The sequence below is a fragment of the Zea mays genome, chromosome 1, assembly GCF_902167145.1.
Source record: "Zea mays cultivar B73 chromosome 1, Zm-B73-REFERENCE-NAM-5.0, whole genome shotgun sequence".
Classification (NCBI taxonomy): domain Eukaryota; kingdom Viridiplantae; phylum Streptophyta; class Magnoliopsida; order Poales; family Poaceae; genus Zea; species Zea mays.
In genome coordinates this window covers 41,689,480-41,706,766 of record NC_050096.1, presented here as the reverse complement: position 1 = coordinate 41,706,766, position 17,287 = coordinate 41,689,480, and the positions used below count along the sequence as shown (strand labels likewise).

The 17,287-nt window shown below is 46.0% G+C and overlaps 2 protein-coding genes across 21 annotated transcripts; one reads left to right on the top strand and one right to left on the bottom strand.

Annotated features, from left to right (window-relative positions):
• The first annotated feature begins 1,236 nt into the window (after positions 1-1,236).
• LOC100283990 (RNA binding protein) lies at positions 1,237-2,513 on the top strand. The gene is given in 3 exon segments (NM_001156888.2): positions 1,237-1,488; positions 1,927-1,995; positions 2,093-2,513. Coding segments are annotated over 3 exon segments (501 nt in total). The 5' UTR covers positions 1,237-1,292; the 3' UTR covers positions 2,329-2,513.
• A 1,973-nt stretch (positions 2,514-4,486) lies between these two features.
• LOC100279211 (Acyl-CoA N-acyltransferase with RING/FYVE/PHD-type zinc finger domain) lies at positions 4,487-14,385 on the bottom strand. 20 transcript variants are annotated; one of them, NM_001360944.1, is made up of 23 exons: positions 13,952-13,994; positions 13,148-13,243; positions 13,024-13,068; positions 12,546-12,874; positions 12,131-12,350; positions 11,950-12,021; positions 11,652-11,850; positions 11,490-11,553; positions 10,842-11,077; positions 10,649-10,736; positions 10,454-10,538; positions 10,297-10,356; positions 10,151-10,203; positions 9,836-9,972; positions 7,092-7,191; positions 6,941-6,998; positions 6,803-6,856; positions 6,501-6,719; positions 6,351-6,409; positions 6,154-6,213; positions 5,526-5,619; positions 5,021-5,161; positions 4,621-4,865 (listed from the first exon to the last, which is right to left on the bottom strand). In NM_001360944.1, exons 2-23 carry the CDS (start codon positions 13,163-13,165, stop codon positions 4,791-4,793), a joined length of 2,466 nt encoding a protein of 821 aa, NP_001347873.1. In that variant the 5' UTR covers positions 13,166-13,243; positions 13,952-13,994; the 3' UTR covers positions 4,621-4,790. The 20 variants fall into 20 exon arrangements, with proteins under 20 accessions (XP_008672437.1, XP_008672450.1, XP_008672441.1 ...); XM_008674228.4 differs by having other exon boundaries at positions 4,493-4,865; positions 12,546-12,911; positions 13,016-13,068; positions 13,148-14,203; XM_008674219.4 differs by having other exon boundaries at positions 4,493-4,865; positions 10,649-11,077; positions 12,546-12,911; positions 13,016-13,068; positions 13,952-14,203.
• Positions 14,386-17,287: the final 2,902 nt, after the last annotated feature.

Below are 17,287 nucleotides of genomic sequence, written 5' to 3'. Positions count from 1 at the left end.
TAGATGAAACTTATTCCACGCAAAACTGTCAATTCAAGGTCTAGTCCATTGTGCAGTTGTGGTCAAGTGTAGTCTAGATTCTAGGTAAATGTTCAACTTAACAATCTCCATCGAAACACCAGTATATCAAACGTTTGAGATGATGACATCATTTTAGTGTGAGTTGGAATTTGGTGGGGATTGTTTAATTAATGTGGGCCTGGTCCATATTAATATTCAATAATAGTCAATGCTAAAGGCTCACTTTAATGCTACGGTGTACTAGTACTTTAGTACCATACCGGAAGTTCAAGCGACAATTCAATCAACTTAATAGGTGGACCATTAGTGCATCTATTGAGAAGGTGAGAAAAGGATGAAGGACTGCCACACGTGCGCGCCGCCGGCCGGGCCATGGTCGTGGCCGTGGGTGTGGTATATGTATATCGGACCTTGGTCCGAATATTCCTTTCTAACGGTTGCACATTTTGTCTAGAGTGATGACCGTCCATTACGGTCGTCCGTTACTGGCTGTTTCCTGTGTTATGGCTAGTAACTGATGGATTGTAATGGTTGTCAGCTAGTAACGGACGTCACTGATGGCGTCAGTTTCTGGCTGGCTGTAACGGTAGCTCTGATGGCGACCGTTACTGTCTGTTGGCCTCCCTCTACGCGTGTATATATATACGGAGGTGGGGCTGCTTCTGGTGATGACAGCACAATGAACAGTCTCAGACGCATTGCACACAGTCATTCCCGTCCCACCTTCTGCGAGCACAGAGTGTGGAAGAGCATGCCTCCGAAATCGTCGTCTGCAGAGCGACACTTGCACGGGTGTGCAGGCGATCATATTTTTGGGGAGCGTACTCGCGACTGCTCGCTTCGTCCGCTCAATCATCACTGGTCAACTTCCTCAGCGCTGGCACCGTTCGAGGGACTGCACTACGTGCATCTGACTGCATCGACTGCATACGACTAAACATACACACAAGATGTCTCGTGTGAATGGAGTCACTGATACCTTCAGCATCGATCCCTCCGTAGGGTACAATCCGTTCTTTGTAGTTATACATATTTTACTATTATTTATTATTTATGTGAGTAGTGATACACATATGCATATACATATCGTCACATACTTCACTGTGATTTTTTATATTAAATTAAAACTAAAATTGTTTATTTTTTATCAACCTAAAGTCCTAAAGAGGCAAGCCAGAGAAAGTATGTAGCCGAACCTCCGCCCGCCCGCGACCCAAAAGCCGAAAGCCCGAAACCAGAGGCGGGTAGGGTTCTAGCTGCAGGCGACGGCCATGGCCGCCTCCGCCGCCGCCCCGGCGCTGCTTCGACGCCTCTTCTGCAGCTCTATTCCAGCCTCCTCCTCCGTACTGCGCGCTACCTTTTGCTCCTCCGCCGGCTTCGGCTCGTCTTCTCCGTCCTCCATATTCGGCGACGCCACCGAGGTCGCCAACGTGCCACCGCTCACCACGCCCAACCTCTTCGTCAGTGGTAACGTCTCTCCGCTTCGCCCCGTCCCACCAAACTCGTCGCACTAATACAAAACAGGTGTGTGCGTGAATTTAAAGCTGCGGGCACTTGGATACCTTAATGCTATGTTTGTGAGCAATCCATTTGGGGAACTAGGGATAACCAGTAAGCTTTATCGATGAAGCACAGCATTTAAACCTGTTACAGACTCCTAGTTTGCATCCCATCCTGCAGCTCTTGTGCCGTCAAATCCTATTGCACCTGTGCGTTTTGCTTGATTTTCTTTTTACCAGTGCATAAAAATGGCCGTGTTCCATGTCCATCGGTTGTAGTTTGCCGCTATGCTCAGTAATAAACACTTCTCTCAGTAAGAAGCAGCTCCCAGTTCATTTTCACCTGTAGGTTTTCCATAAAAATAAACTGCTTTGAGGGTCCTGATTTACATTAACTTGGGCGCAGGCCTTTCAAGGTTAACGACAGATGAGAAGCTCCAGGGTGCATTTGCTCCTTTCGGGAGGCTCCTTGAAGGTACACGGGAAGCTTTCTTCGAGTAGTTATGTTCAGGCCTCTGTTCATCCTGTTCCTCACTCTTAATTGTAGTGTGCTTTTGTGTTACTGTGTGCAGCAAAAGTGGTGACGGATAGAGTTTCTGGGAGGTCAAAGGGTTTCGGTTTCGTGAGATATGCCACCATAGAAGAGGCCGAGAGAGCGCGGCAGGAGATGAACGCCAAGTTCCTGGATGGATGGGTCATCTTCGTTGACCCTGCCAAGCCAAGGCAGCCAAAGCCCGCTCCTCAGCAGGACACTGGTTCATCGCATGCTGGCTTCACGACGAACAAGACTGTAGGATGGTGCGGCTAGGCTCATTGATCTGTCGCGATATTTCACGGCACAAAACTTGGATTGCAGGGGTGGATCTAGGGGTGTTAGTCACCCGGATAAAATTTATAAATTCTTTAGAAAAACACAGTTAAAGTTCAAGAAAATTTGTATCATGTAGCAAACCTGACCTTGCTACCCGATAATATTTTTGGTTAGATTCGCCATTTATTGGATGGTGGGCAGCCGAACCGAGAGTTCACTTTGGCATGGCATGGCCGGGCAATGCAGATAGCTGGGACACAGCTCTGCTATGTTTGGCCTCGTTGTTTTTTTTTCATTCGGAGATAGCGCATGATGACCGGTGCACTGCAAAGTTGATTATGCTATTTCTAACTCTCTTCGCATGGTTGCCCGTCGTCCTGTTACCGGTCTTTTGCAATTTATGAGACGCTACCCCACAGATTTGGCCGATATATTCCAGACCAGAACAACATATGAGACACTTCAGATAATTGGTTGGCGTGTGATGGCACAACGTCGAGACAATCCAATTTTTTTTTAGCTAGGTGAAGCTAGTTTCTTGGTTTTTAAGAAACTGAGAATCTAATTTCTATAAACTTAGTCATAAACGGATATGTTTGAAATCACTTTAATTTCTATAAACCAGTATTTTAAAAATTGGGTGCTTCCAAACAGTACATCAGTTGATGCATATAGACGTAGAAACGTTACTAACTGCAAACTTCGTGCCCATAGTAAACGACCAGGCATAAAAATGGATCATAATGGATTTAGAGTCTGTTTATGCATCATATCATTTGAGTGTGTTTTGAAGGCTGCTATCATATGGATTTTTAATGTATTACATTCACCTCGAACGGTTAGCACTAAACGGGTGAGAAAATGAAATAACTGCACGATAGCGGATCGACAAGTGAATTACACGGAATCAAACAACAATAGTGTGCATCTTACGAAACATAAAAAAACAATAGTATGAAACATCAAGCAACAGATAATGAAACATGCCAAAATTTGAGTCAACCTTCAAATAACGAGTGTTGTTTAGTATTACTCTGGATTTATGGTGGGAGTGTGCGTGTAACGGGGCACGGCGGAAAGATATATAGGTGTCCAACCGCCTTAAAACTTGTTCGGTTAAAAGTGAATTAAAGACTTGTTCCGTTAGAGATAGATTGAGAGAGATTGAAAGGAATTTAATTCCCTTCGATCGTCCTCAAACCACTTTAAACCAAACAGACTCTTAGAGTTTGTTCGGTTAGGGGTGGATTGAGTGGGATTGGAAAATATTAAATTCCCTCAATCCATATCAAACAGAACAAGGCCTTACATATCACAATAAGCACGTGGCAATCACATATACAAGTGAGCACCTACTGCAGTCACACAAGCTGGACCCTAAAAGCATGTGTGGCAAATGAAGCGCTCCACACGCGCAACCAACAACACATGAGTCTCAAACCACCTCAAATCAAACATCCCCTTAGGCCTTATTAGGTCTTATTTGGTTAGAGATGGATCGAGAGAGATTAAGGGCTGATTTGGTGACTAAGGATTACAGGAGATCGGAGGAGATTGAGAAAATTAGTTTGTTTCCCTCTCAATCTCCTTCAATCCTCTGTGATCCTCTTGTCACCAAATCAATCATAAGGGCTTGTTCGATTCTACCCCAATATGGATTGAAGGGGATTGAGGGGGTTTCAATCCCTAGTAAGTCAAAATCTCCTTCAATCCGTATCAATCCCCTCTAATCCATATGGATTGAAAATAACCGAACAAGCCCTAAGGGTTGATTTGGTGACGAGAGGATCCCGAGAGGATTGGAGAGGATTGAGGGGAAAATAAACTAATTTCCCCCTCAATCCCCTCCAATCCTCCCGGAATCCAGGGTCACCAAATCAGGGCTTAAGGATATTAAATCCCCATCAATTCTCCTAAATACACATCAAACCAAACAAGACCTTACATGTCATAATAAGCACGTGCAATCAATTATACAGGTGAGCACCTGCTGCAGTCACACAAACTAGACCCTAAAAGCATGTGTGGCCACGCAACTAACAACACACCTCTACTATATAAAGCATTAACTTTCACCTCTTCCCGTTCTAAACAAGAATAAAGTAAAATTGTGGGGGTCCACACCTTAGTTATTGATTTCACATCTACATCCACCTAACCATTAGAGCACATATATTTTATTTATTAAAACAAAATCTATCTGTGTCCATGTGACATAAAACCGTAACAATACACGAACATCTAGTCCGTCTAAACTCTATGGGAGTGTTTGGGACTGTTCCAGTTTCCCGCTCAAGCGTAGAGATATAATTTATAATATATATTTAAATAGTTTAAAAATATTTTAAATCTAAATAATAAACAAAATGACTTAACACGGCCTAACCCCGTACTGTCTAAGCTCTCGAAACCGGGTTTTCATTTCTAAAGTAGTACAAACAAACATAGATCAGATTTGCTCAAGCAAGTGATTTCTGCACCAAGACTAGGTTCTTGAACATCACCAAGGGGTGCGACTCCAGCATTGACTCCTTCTGTCAACAGAACAACATGTGAGCGATAATACTGTTAGTATTAGCAAAACAAAGGAGACAATTTGTAATATTCAGTTAGTCTTTGCTCAAAAAATTAATTGAATAATTTCATCATGCCATGAACCAGAAGAATATGCGACAGAGAATGTGGTTACCTCTTCAGCTGATAAAATGGTGAACCCGAGCTTCTCTGACCAGATTTGTGCCATTTCAGGGTCAACAGGCGCAGTAAGAAGGCTTACATTCCAGGCTCTCAAATTTGCCTCGATCGACTTTAGGAGAAGTATGAAGTAACCCTGCACAAAAAAACGCCAAACAATAATACTCCTAGGTAAAAAAATAGCTGAAATGATTTCATTCAGAATTATCAAATGAAAACAGCATTATCACATGTCAGTCCTTAAAAATATTGGACTCCCATATGGGACCCAGGGACCAGATATAACGGTTGGAAAATTAACATTAATTCCAAAATATTTGCTGGTACGATTAATGCTTGATGATTAAATATATTCCAAATCATTTTTCTTTTTCTTTTTTTGATATGTCGCCAATGACTCATGGATACTCTAGTTATGCATCCCTCTTCTTTTTTTAGGAGTGGGACATGTAGAATCATACAATATCAGCTATAGAGTGACTGGTTCAAGTCAATTCCACCTTTTTTCTGCACTCGCTACGAGTAGCAATGAGGACAAGTTCTGCGATTTGTTCGATGCGCACTTTCAGAATCGCAGCAGAGACAACATGTGTGCTGCAATAAAATCAAAATGGGAAAATGTAAGAATACCAGCAACAAAAAAACCTCAGTTTGAGGACACTAACAATTTGCAGTTTATGTGTGCTCTTTTTGTAAACTCTGCACGCAGAACCATAAAAATGCAAGGATTAAATGCATAACAGAGGCATCACTATAAAATTCAGCCGAGGGAAAGACCGTCGTCCCGGTATTATATTAAGTAGGAACCGAGATAATGGTCCCGGACCAGAAAATCCCCGAACCCTACCCCCTATCACTAATAGGCCGGAGTCAACCGTCCACTCTGCAACGGCCCAACCGGAGGGTGGCGCATAGAACATCGTAACCCGAGAGCGGATGGAGCACGATGAGTGGATTTTTTAACCAATCCTGAAAATTCGTCCCGAGGAGGATCGAACCCAGGACTTGGAGGTGTTACTCGAAAGCCCTTCACCACTAGGCTAGAGGCCCTTTCGCCAGAGGCATCACTATGAAGACTAGAAAACAAAATGGCATAATAATGAAAAGCATGGCACGGAAAAGAACCACCTTGCAGTTAACAGTGCACAATACATTCCTCGAAAATCCTTCTCTTGGTCTCCATTTTTGCTGCAACCATGAAGTTTAGATTGTATACATACATACTTCAATTAATGAAAAAAAGAGACTAAAGGTAAACACAGATCAATGAACCCACAGCCCACTCATATATGAATTAAGAGTTAGCAAAATAAGCAAGAACATACCCATTAACCATGTCTGAGATGATGTCACTGTGCTCATCAGTAGAATCCATAAATGCATCCTATGAGGTACAGAGATCACGGTGAGACTATTAGCAGCCAAGATGCTACTGACAGGAAGAGGCACAATTTATAAGCGAAAGAACAACTTACTTTGAAGATATCAATGACCTGAGGCATGTAGAGTTTGACATCCCTACTTGCATCCATTCCACTTAAAAGTCGCCAACAAATATTAGATCTTATCCGTCTAAGGAAGGTAATCCCTACACACTTTTCCAGTCCTTCTTCTAGACGGGCACGGAGTGATTGACATTCTTGGCAGCACAAGAAGTGAAAACACATGTATTCTTTCAAAATTTCCAGAGGCACCTGAAATGTTCAGTTTAATTATTCAGATGTATCATTCACAATGGCAGGCCTTCCTTTCACCCATAAGTGAAAAGGTCAGAAACCTTCTTTTTTACAACTCTATTGTTGTAACATTTGATGTGGCATGGTCTCTCGCACTGCATATAGTAACAAGGCACAATTCAGAAGCCAGCAATCTATCAAAGGCAATGCGTTGGACATAAGCATTAAGCAGAACAGACCTGGTTACAGAAAATAATCGTGTCTGGATTGATATTTCCAATCGTTGTGTGGCCATACCTGACATTATGTAATGATGCAAATTTTCATATAAAGGAGCTCACCTGATCCTGTTTATCTATCGATAAAAAATACTTATTAGTAGTATCTTACCCACAGAAATAGCAACTCTCTGTTTCTACCACTCTTTCTTGTAAAGTCCGTTTCAGAGGAACAATAGGTCCACTGGTAGTAGAAGGTTCTCTGCCACAACCTGTAATAAAAGGAACCAATTAGCAAACATAAAGCTCTAAATTAGTTGCACACAAGCTCTAGATAAAAGGAACAATAGGTCCACACAGGCTCTAAATTAGTTGCAAACATAAAGCTCAATGATCACTACCTCATTGCCTAAAGGTAATAAAATTAAATCCAAATAACATAGCCTTCAAATAAAAATCTATATGTGACCAAAGAAACAAAAAATGCCTACTAACTACTGAGGCTGATATGATTGCGGATCCGACCAGGGTCGTGGCGTAAAGAGTAGGGATGGGGCGCAGGTGGCCGGCCAAGATCACGGCGTTGGTGCGCCCTGGCTGCCCACGAGCGAGCTGAGCGAGCGAGCAAGAGAGAGAGGGGGGGGAGACGGAGGAGTGGCAGCTACAGTACCCGCGTTACTGTTCAGAGTGGGCTGCAAGCGAGAGGAGGAAGAAGGGGTGGCAGCTAGGGGTTCGCCCTACTCCCTGGGGAAGCGGGCAATAGTAATTGCTTCTGCTTGATTCCAAATAGAGGCGTACAGAGTTGTTTTATAGTCCCTCCTCTCATCTTATCTAACTAACTCCTATCTAATAGCTTCTCATCTTATATTATCTAACTAACTCCTATCTAATAGCTATCTCCATATCTAATGATAACTTGGCCCTTAAGCCTCCTGATCCTAATTTTCGGCATCTCTTATAGCTGATGCCGGCCATAACATCTCTCCCTGCCTGCAAAAACAGCTCGTCCTCGAGTTGGGTAGAGGCGTCGAAAATTCATCCACCCGGAGCAGTCCCTGCCACAACGTCATGGTCATGAGGACCTGTTGTGGCAGAGATGTTGGCCGGGATATCATCGTCAATGAAGTCGGCCAACTCCAAGTAGAAGAGGCGTTTACAGACGTGGCCTCGGGTTGTTGTACGGTAGGGGAGAGATGACGAAACTGGTGAGAAGGGCTGTCGTTTTCTGCTGGGGTTGGCGTGCCCCCTAGGTGTTGGAGGTTGTTGCTGCAGCGGCGCGCACAGCGGGGCTCGAGTTGGCGCAGGCTGTCCCGCACGGCGGGGAATTGGCGCCCCGCGCCGTCGGGGCCGGTGGCGACGCAGCTGCGCAGGCCTCGAAGGCCCGGGCCAAGTACATGGCCGACTTGAGATCCCGCGGCTCGAGAAGCTCGACGTCGATGCGAATGTGGTCCGAGAGCCCGCCCACGAACAACTTGGCCTTCTAGGGGCCTGAGAGACCACGGGCATGGCACAACACGGCATTGAAGCGATCAGCATACTCCTGCACAGAAGATGTGAATGGTAGACGTGCGAGCTCGAATAGGCAGGTGCCATGAACTGTTGGGCCGAAGCGGAGGGTACACAACTCGCAGAAGCGCTCTCACGAGAGCATGCCCTCGTCCTACTCGAGGGCATAGTACCACGTCTGCGCGGCTCCGGTGAGGTGGTAGGAGGCCAGCCACGTGCAGTCCGAGGCCAGGGTGCGCTGGCCGCGGAAGAACTGTGCACATTGGTTGAGACAATTGAAAGGGTCCCGGGCGCCGTCATACGTGGGGAAGTCAAGCTTGTAGAACCGCGGAGGTGCCAGGTCAGGGTGTGGCCAGCGGGTGGCACAACGTCGTATGGCCTGGGTGCGTCGCCCTGGACGTCGCCGCTAGTCGGCGCGCCCAAGAATAGGGTATCGTCCACTCCCCCGTAGAGAACCTTGTGGCTAGGGACGGAGGACACGGTCAGTGTTGGAGGCATTGCCATCGTGAACTCCGGCGCCGTCGTCGACGAGAGGACATACGACGAAACCGGGAACAGTGATGATGGCATGGAGATGAGGTGAAGTGGCAGTCCTGCTGGTGTGGATGTACTGGCCCCAATCGGGCATGCTGACGGTGCACTGGTGGTAGGGGCGGTGGCGCGATCACCGGTGGAGGAAGTAGCAGGTGCGTGGTCGCCGGCGGAGTTGCCCCCGACGGTGGTTGGGAGTTGGGACGAAAAGGCGACGCCTCGGAGTGCGCGAGGGTGGCGACGGTGTTGCTGATGGAGGTGAGGCTGGCATCGAACTTGGCGTTGAGGCCCTCCAGGGTCAGCAGTGTCACGATCGCCGGCCAAGATCATGGCGTTGGTGCGCCGTGGCTGCCGACGAGCGAGAGACAGGGAGACGGAGGGAACAAACACAAGAGAGCTATGTGTCATTTTATTATGAAAGAAAAGGGAACAAACACACCGGTGGATAGGCCAGGGGCCTAACCTCTACTCTTACAAATGCGCCACACACAAGGAACACGACCACTACGGGACCACTTTAGTGTCCAAAACCACCGATCTGACAAGCAGTTTATGTAGTGCCATATTACCGGCTAGACACCACAAGTTGCTCTCCATCACCTACTGGTACAGTACAACAGAACCAGGACTAGTTCCTTACTTCCCTCAAACACACATACATTCCTATGCTTCCAATATATGCCTGAGCATTCATAAAGGTTGCAGGCATAGCTGCCAATTCGGAAGAGATCATGAGGCATAACCACCCAACATGCAGCAAACCGAATAATCTGCACTGGGTAATTTAATGAAAATAGACAGAAACCTAAATAAGCTATTGGTTGTTAAAATGAACCTCGGCGTACACATTACAGTATTACACGGCACCCATTAAGTTACCTGAAGAAGTAAGGTTATGGTAGTCACTGACGCTGGAAACACTAGCATTGTCGAATCCATTTGGATTCAAATGATCTTGCAGTTGCAGAGCTAGCTTATGAAGTGATAATCCTTCTAATGTATAAATGTTGTGATACCTGAAACATAAAATTTTCACCACTTAGATGAATTTAAACACCCAAGAACTCTTTTTAGGTCTTTATTACAAAAGGTTAATTGAATGCCATTTTGGAAATTGGAACTTCTAGCTCTTATATTATATGAGTACTAAAGTTCGCATAGGCACTACTTCTTCCCAAAAATAGTGGTACTTACGGTTGCCGTCTTCTCCCCATGCCAGCATGTTCTTCAAAGTGGGAAGGAGAAAACTGGAGTTGAAACAGAACAGCAAAAACATCAATTGGTCCTCATGCAGAATAATTACAGCGTAAGAAAAAAAATGATGTTTGCTTAGTTTTTACCTCTTGATTGCAACAGTTACAGATGATGCATGTTCCCCGTTTATACCCTTGCTTTAGAGCCTAAAAACAGTGAAGCGTGAGTCCTCTTAAGAGTGCTACATATTCAGGTGATTGCGGAAAAGGGGGCCAATATAGTTCACATAAATATCCAGAGCACCTCTCCATTCTTTAACTTGTAAGTCAACAAAGTATTATCTGCAAGGCCATCCTCCTTGAAAATCAGTGGATGCAAAGTGGTATCCCTGAAGAAATGGTAGGTTATGCATCATTTCGAAATGTCATGTAAAAGAGCGCCTTTCACCAGCTTTTGCAAAGAGATCCCTTAAATGTTACAAAAAATTTAATCGTTTACCTTGTTTTTGATTCTTTTGACTTTGAGTCTATGCTGCAGTTTCGGAGTGGCCTTTGCGTGATTTTTACTGGACTTGATAAAGAAAGCCCTAAATTTGTTGAATCGTGTTTAGAGTGGTTAGTGGTTACTGCAGTAGGTAATGGAGAATCAGACTTAACACCATCGATGCTGAGAGGGTCTCCTGTGTTCTCACTGTGAGTTTCTTCAGTGCCTTTCTTCTCTGAGGTGTCAGTAGAGTGGCCAAAACCCCCTTTGCCTGGGCTTCCGCTAAAGGTTGGAGTTGAAGTCCCAGTGTCTCCTTGTCTAAACCGTCTCCCAGACCGCCTTTTAGATGCACTCCAGTTAAGGTTTGAGATGCTATTGCTGACAGAATCTTTCAAGTAATCTCTCAAACTGTAAATCATCTCCCCTGCAGCCAACCCCTGTGAACTAGAGGTGGGGTTTCACAGCAAGATGAAGTTAGCATGAGGAGCATTATGATGATTTAAATGTAAGTGACTGCAAATTGGCAGTACACTTCATCGAAATGGTGAAAAGGTTTGCTAAAATAGTTAAGAGATAGAACAACAAATTAGCAAGGATAGGGATGTCAGTTCAAAGTTAAAAATCAATTCTCACTGAAAATGCATCCAATTAGCCCAAGCCATCACTTGCAAGGTTTATGGGCTTACGGAGTATATACAGAAGCTGAAGCCCCAAAACAATAGTAGGTAAAACTATGGATGCATATATACTATATAGAATATAGGAACATAAATAGATCTTAAGATAACATGGCACAGTATATATGTATTTATAAATCTGAACTTAAGTCCTATTGAAATTTTGCAATGCAACCTACCTCTGAGTCAAACAACCATCTGAAGCCACAGCATCTAAATAATCTTTTCTCTTCTGAAATGAAGCTAAACGATCAACAAGATGGAAGATAGGACAAGGAAAAAATTAGCACATTCTGAGCAACACACAAAACCAACAGATCCTTAGGTGCTAGCTAAAATACCTTTCCACTTGTTATACTCATCCAAATTAGGAGGGAAACCAATCTTCTCTTCAATGAAATCCCCAAGCATGTTAAGCTTACAAGGTTTCAGTGCTTCCACCACCCTGAATAGAGAAATCCCGGTATCCAAGAAGATGTGATCAATCTGGTTGTCAAATGACTGACCATAATGCTCCTCAAACTCGCACGCATTCATAATCTACAATTTATCAGGTATCATGAGGTCAGTTACCAGACAAATTAAAAAGAGCAGTATAACTTATCATTGATGCAACACAAACAGTACCAGAAAGCTTACATTACTATTGTAATTACACTTTGAGCAGCCACAAGAATAACCCTGTCCATTTATCCGTCCAACCTCCTCCACCTAAATATAATCAAAATGAAGCATAAATGTTGTCCTTGAGATACAAAACCCTATGTTTCAGTCAGTTTACTCAATCAACAATCCTAATGCCAGCAGGAACAACACACACCTCATCCTTCATGTAGGTCACCCTGAAACCTTCAAGAAGTCCAGTGGACAGCAGTCCTCTAACATCTCTAAGGTCACTGTCTAGCTGATACTCTGTTTCTGTCACTCCCACTAGAGCATCGTGCATCACATGGTCACCACCTGCTTCATCTTTGATCTGTTCCGCAGCAGGCCCTTCAATGCCGCATATAGTGTCCAACTCAGCCGTGGAACTGCTTTGCCTGCTTAAAAACTGAAGGAACTAAGTAACATGCAACGAGTACTAATATAGATAATTGCATAAATACTTGTCTGATTATGCCAGTTTATGATTGAACACATGTCCCCGAGTCCCACTGAAGGTCTAACACTTCGCTACGAAATTACACCATCGCATAGATAGTTGCCATAACAAATCGATCAGTGGAATCACTCACTTCAAACCAAGCAGACACAAGCTGGCTTTCTCCTCCTCGGTCAGCATCACCATGGCTCCCCGTCCAGGCAAAGGGGGATCCACCGTCACGCCGTCAACCTGAACCCCGTTGGGTTCCCAGCTAGCGGGCGCGCCTGCTTGCTGCCCCTGCGGCGCAGATGAGGCTTCGGTGGCAGGCACAGTCATGAGTACCCCGGCGGTCGCCCAAAACTCCTCCGCACAAGGGGGCCAATTTCTGAGCTCGTGGAACAGGTCGTAGAGCAACTTGTCGTTGATGAGGAGGATGTTACCGTTCTGGTTCTTCGACTCCGCCCCCACGTGCTTCTCAAACTGCAGCGCCGACCAATGGCGGACACAGGACAAGGTTCTAAATGGGGTGGCATCGTAAGAGACAAATCAGTACAGACAAAAGTAGTTTTATGATGATAACGTGAAGGTTAAGTGATAATATCAGAAATGTTCCAAAATTACATAAATACCGGAAATCCTTTTTGGTTGTACCGAATCACCAATAAAAATCCAATCTATACTTCGAAAAATTGTATATTAGATAAAAATCAATACAAGAAAAATATGTTGACAAAAGTAGTATAGTGAATATACCGCTAAGTTACCAAACATCCATGAAGATATAATTTAGTATACCACTCTGAATGGACGACACATAGCCTAGTTACAATAGAGGTACACTGTACATTGCTGATCACAAAATATCATGCAAAATCACAGAAAAAATAAATACCAATTAGAGACATTGCAAAATGAAGACCATATCAATTTTGAGCAATGAGGAAACTTGATTACATTTCTTAAAATTCAAATGCAATTACTACTGTCAAGTTACCAGATCATACATAATGACTTACGTTTCAAGATACTGAAGTAGAATATGAACGATGACCAACATCAACAGACAAAAATAGAGGCATAAAGCCACTCAGTACAGAGTAATAACAGAAACAAGATAGTCACTAGATAGATATCTGTATCCCTGGATCTTCAGCCACTAGATAGATAATTGTAACTTAATCAGAGTATCAGACTGTGGATATGCCACTCTGTATCTCTAGATCTTTGCACTGAATAAGAATAACATCAACGCAGTCCAAAACAAATATGAAGCCACCCTGCTTTTTAAATCTAAGGCCTGGAACAATTATTGTGACTGGTATCCAGCAACCCAAGTAAACATACAGCAGCAGGCAGGCAGCTTAACTTCCATCCACATAAAGCAAGCAGTACCACTAGACAATACTTCTGGAGCCTTGACTAATATCAAAATCCCTCTCGTGACTCACAGCTCAACATTGTTGGGACCAACAATAACTCATTAACTTTATATGGTTGCCAGTGCAAGCTTGATAGTAACTTGATGTTGGTGTTTTTGGCTACTAGCTAATTCCTTACCTCGAATCGTCGCCAGTGGAATCAGCCGGAACACTAGCTAGGTAAAGTGGCTGGCTTGCTTGCTCTGATAGCTTTCAAGAGGACGGAGAGGAAGCTGTATCCCACACGATCGAAGACGAACCAGACCGCGGTGGAGCCCACCACGAGGGAAGGTAGGAGGCCGTGAGATGGCGGCGGCAGGCGGCCGACAACGAGGGCAGGCGGCGAGGGGAGGGGATCGAACGGCTAGCGTGGTGAGTAGGCCGACCAAGCAGTAGAGCTCTAGATGGGTTGGGCCTAGAGAAAAAAAAAACTAGCTTCTATTAGATTTGGCCCTATCTACTGCATAAAACTTTGTTTATTTTGCTGCAGTAAACGAGGTTATAAAAGTGAGTTGGAGCCATGGGTCATGGCCCACCTTGCCCATGTCCGCCCTTGGCGTCGACAGACGACAGCACCTGCGCGGCGCAAAGAAGAAACCCATGAGAAGATGAAGATCCGAGCAAAACCATAGAACCGGCGAAGTATTCCGAAAACATATAGGTACTTGATCGAGCTGACTGACCTTGTCGTGGCAGCCGCAGCAGGCGTAGCCGCCATCGGTGACGAATCTAGGAGTTCTAGCTTAAGAACTCTAATTTTTCATAAATTTCTGTTTTTTAAAAATAATTATTTTTCTTTGAGAAAATATGAATTCCTAAAGAAAATAGAATTCTCAAACTAGCCCTAAAAGAAACGACGATGTTCAAGTGGCCTGAACTGGGTCTATCGATTTTGTCACAAGTCTTGTGGCCAATGTACTCACATATTATTCCATTCCGAGAAAACGTAAATGTCGGAGAGTAAATCTCCGGCCGGGTGGTGGAATGCACCCACCCTAAATCCTAAGATGAGAAGGGGTCTAAGCTTTTTTCTTGTTAGTTGGAAAATGGGGAGAACACAAGAACACGCAAGGATTTAGAGTGGTTCGGGTCGCCGGAGCGTAACACCCTACTCCACTGTGTGATGTATTGAGCTTGTATGAACTTGTGAGCGTCTAAGTGTGCTTAAGTCTCAGTCCGCTCGAGCCTAAGTGAGCTTGTCTTGTAATGGTGCATGCCTCCCCTTTTATAGTTGAAGGGGGGCACGTACAAGGGTGATGAGCACCGACATGCGGGCCCAGGGACATAGCAGATGTAATACTTGGAGCAACTAATGTTCGTTGCTGGAGCAATCTTCTTGTGCCCTGACATCCATGATCTGCGTAGTATTGGCGTGCAGGGGAAGCTTCCCTGGCAACGTATAAGTGATGATGGACACAGTGCACCTCGCAGCACGGGCGTACTGTTTGACAATGGACTGGACATGCACGCCGCCTGCATGATGGCCTGGATGCCGCCTGTCAGCGGAGTGGACAGGACACATTAAATGCTGAGAGGGCACATCGTCTGTCAGCGGATAGACAGGCGGCGCGTCTTTTCCGCAATAAATGCAGAGGCAGCGCGGCCCAGAGGCCTTACGTCAGGCCCCGCCCGCTGGTTTACGTCACAGGCGATAGTCCACGTGGCAGCATCGGGCCTCCGCCTGAGCGGGGAGTGGAAGCGCACTGGATAAAGCCTGGACACGTGTCAGTACCGGACCCTCGCCTGTCCTTGACCTAGACCAGGGTATTCCCTGTCCCGGGACCTTGCTGCGGGTGGCCTGGACCTCACTTAGAGGGGTTCGGACCTCATCCAAGGGGTCCGGCTTGCTTACTTGGGAGTCCCGGACCGTACTCGGAGGTCCGGGCTATGTGTACAGGGGCCCGATGCTTTCTTGAGGAGGTCCGGACCTACTGATGGTATCCTGGAGTATATCACCTCTTTTGTCCACATGGCATCTCTGGGACTGCCCACGTGTTGGGGTCGGGTGCTGTTCACCGCGCGGCTAGAGATAGCCGCACGGGCACCGTGTCTTCATGCTGTAGTAAGGGGTACCCCTAATTCAGGGTACCGACAGTAAATAACTCATACGTGAAAAAGGATGGAAATAGATATCTAAACTATGATCAACAGATCGTACATATGACAATATAAAACACTTTTTAGTATTAGATTCTATTTACATAGTGAAGTTTTAAGTTTATGGCCATTAAATCGTATATATACCTATGCAAACATTTACATGGAAGTTTATATCGTAAGATTTGAAATGAGAGATGTTACTAAACAGGGGGTGAAAACTAAGTCTAAGATAGGCTTAACACACAAGTCATTATAGATGGTCATTTAGCACTAACACGATGGGCCAGCCCAGACACGACACGAAAAAACACGGCCTAGGCACGACCCGGTCCGGCTAGTATAGTGTCAGTGCCTAGCACGGCACGACTATAGTGCCGTGTCTGGGCCACCATCTCGACCCGTAGTGCTGGCACGGGCACGACACGGTTACATTTTTATTTTAAAAATAATAGTTTACATATATTAAGTATAAGAAATCTACTACTACTCTATAAGGCTCTAAGGAGGGTGTCCACAGTTGTGTGTCATGCCCCCGCCCCTGCGATTCGCGTCCCTGCAGCCCTGCTCTCCGTGGATGGAAGGACAAAATTCCACGGATGCCTCCGCGACCGCCCCGCCATCCTCGCCCTCGTCTCGATCTCCATCGATGGAAGGGCGCCAGGGATTGCCTCCGCGGCAGCCCCCACCATTCTCGCCCCTGTTCGCTCTCCGCCATCCTCGCCCACACCCGCCATCCACAGAGGCGACACCATGCCCCCGCTCCTCTCCCCTCCGCGCCATCCTCGCCCGCGCCTGCTCGCACACCCCACCATCCTTGCCCTCCTACGTGCAGGTCCTCGGCGCCCCTTCCCCTGCCCCTGTCGTCCCCGCATATTTGGATCCGAGGTTCGCTCAGATTGCCTTGCCTCACCAGGGCCCCACCGCGGCGGTCAGGGAGCATGGTGGGTGGGAGAGACGGGTAGGAGTGGAGGAGGAGGTGAAGCTCAACATCGACAACATGTTCGCGACGCTCGAGTCCCTCAAGAAGAAGGGCAACAAGGGCAGGGTGGATGGGCCGTCCTCCAAGAAGAATCATGGCGCAGCCGCACTGCAGCAGTAGCAGGAACCACCTCGAAGGAGGTCTTTTGGGCTCCCGCGCTGCTCACTACCGTCTCGCGTCATTTACCACCGACGATTGGCTTGACAACCCGGATCTAGGGTCCTTCCTCCTCAAGCAGGAGCGCGGCACCATGGTATTGGGCGAGGGCGTCAGTGCCGCGCATGCTTGAGTTCGTCGAGCGCGCTGCCAGGGTGCTCGAGTGATGCGGTGAGGGCGTCGAACTCGAGCTCACAATGAGTTTCCACATCGCTGCTGCCATCCACTGCGGGCTCGGTC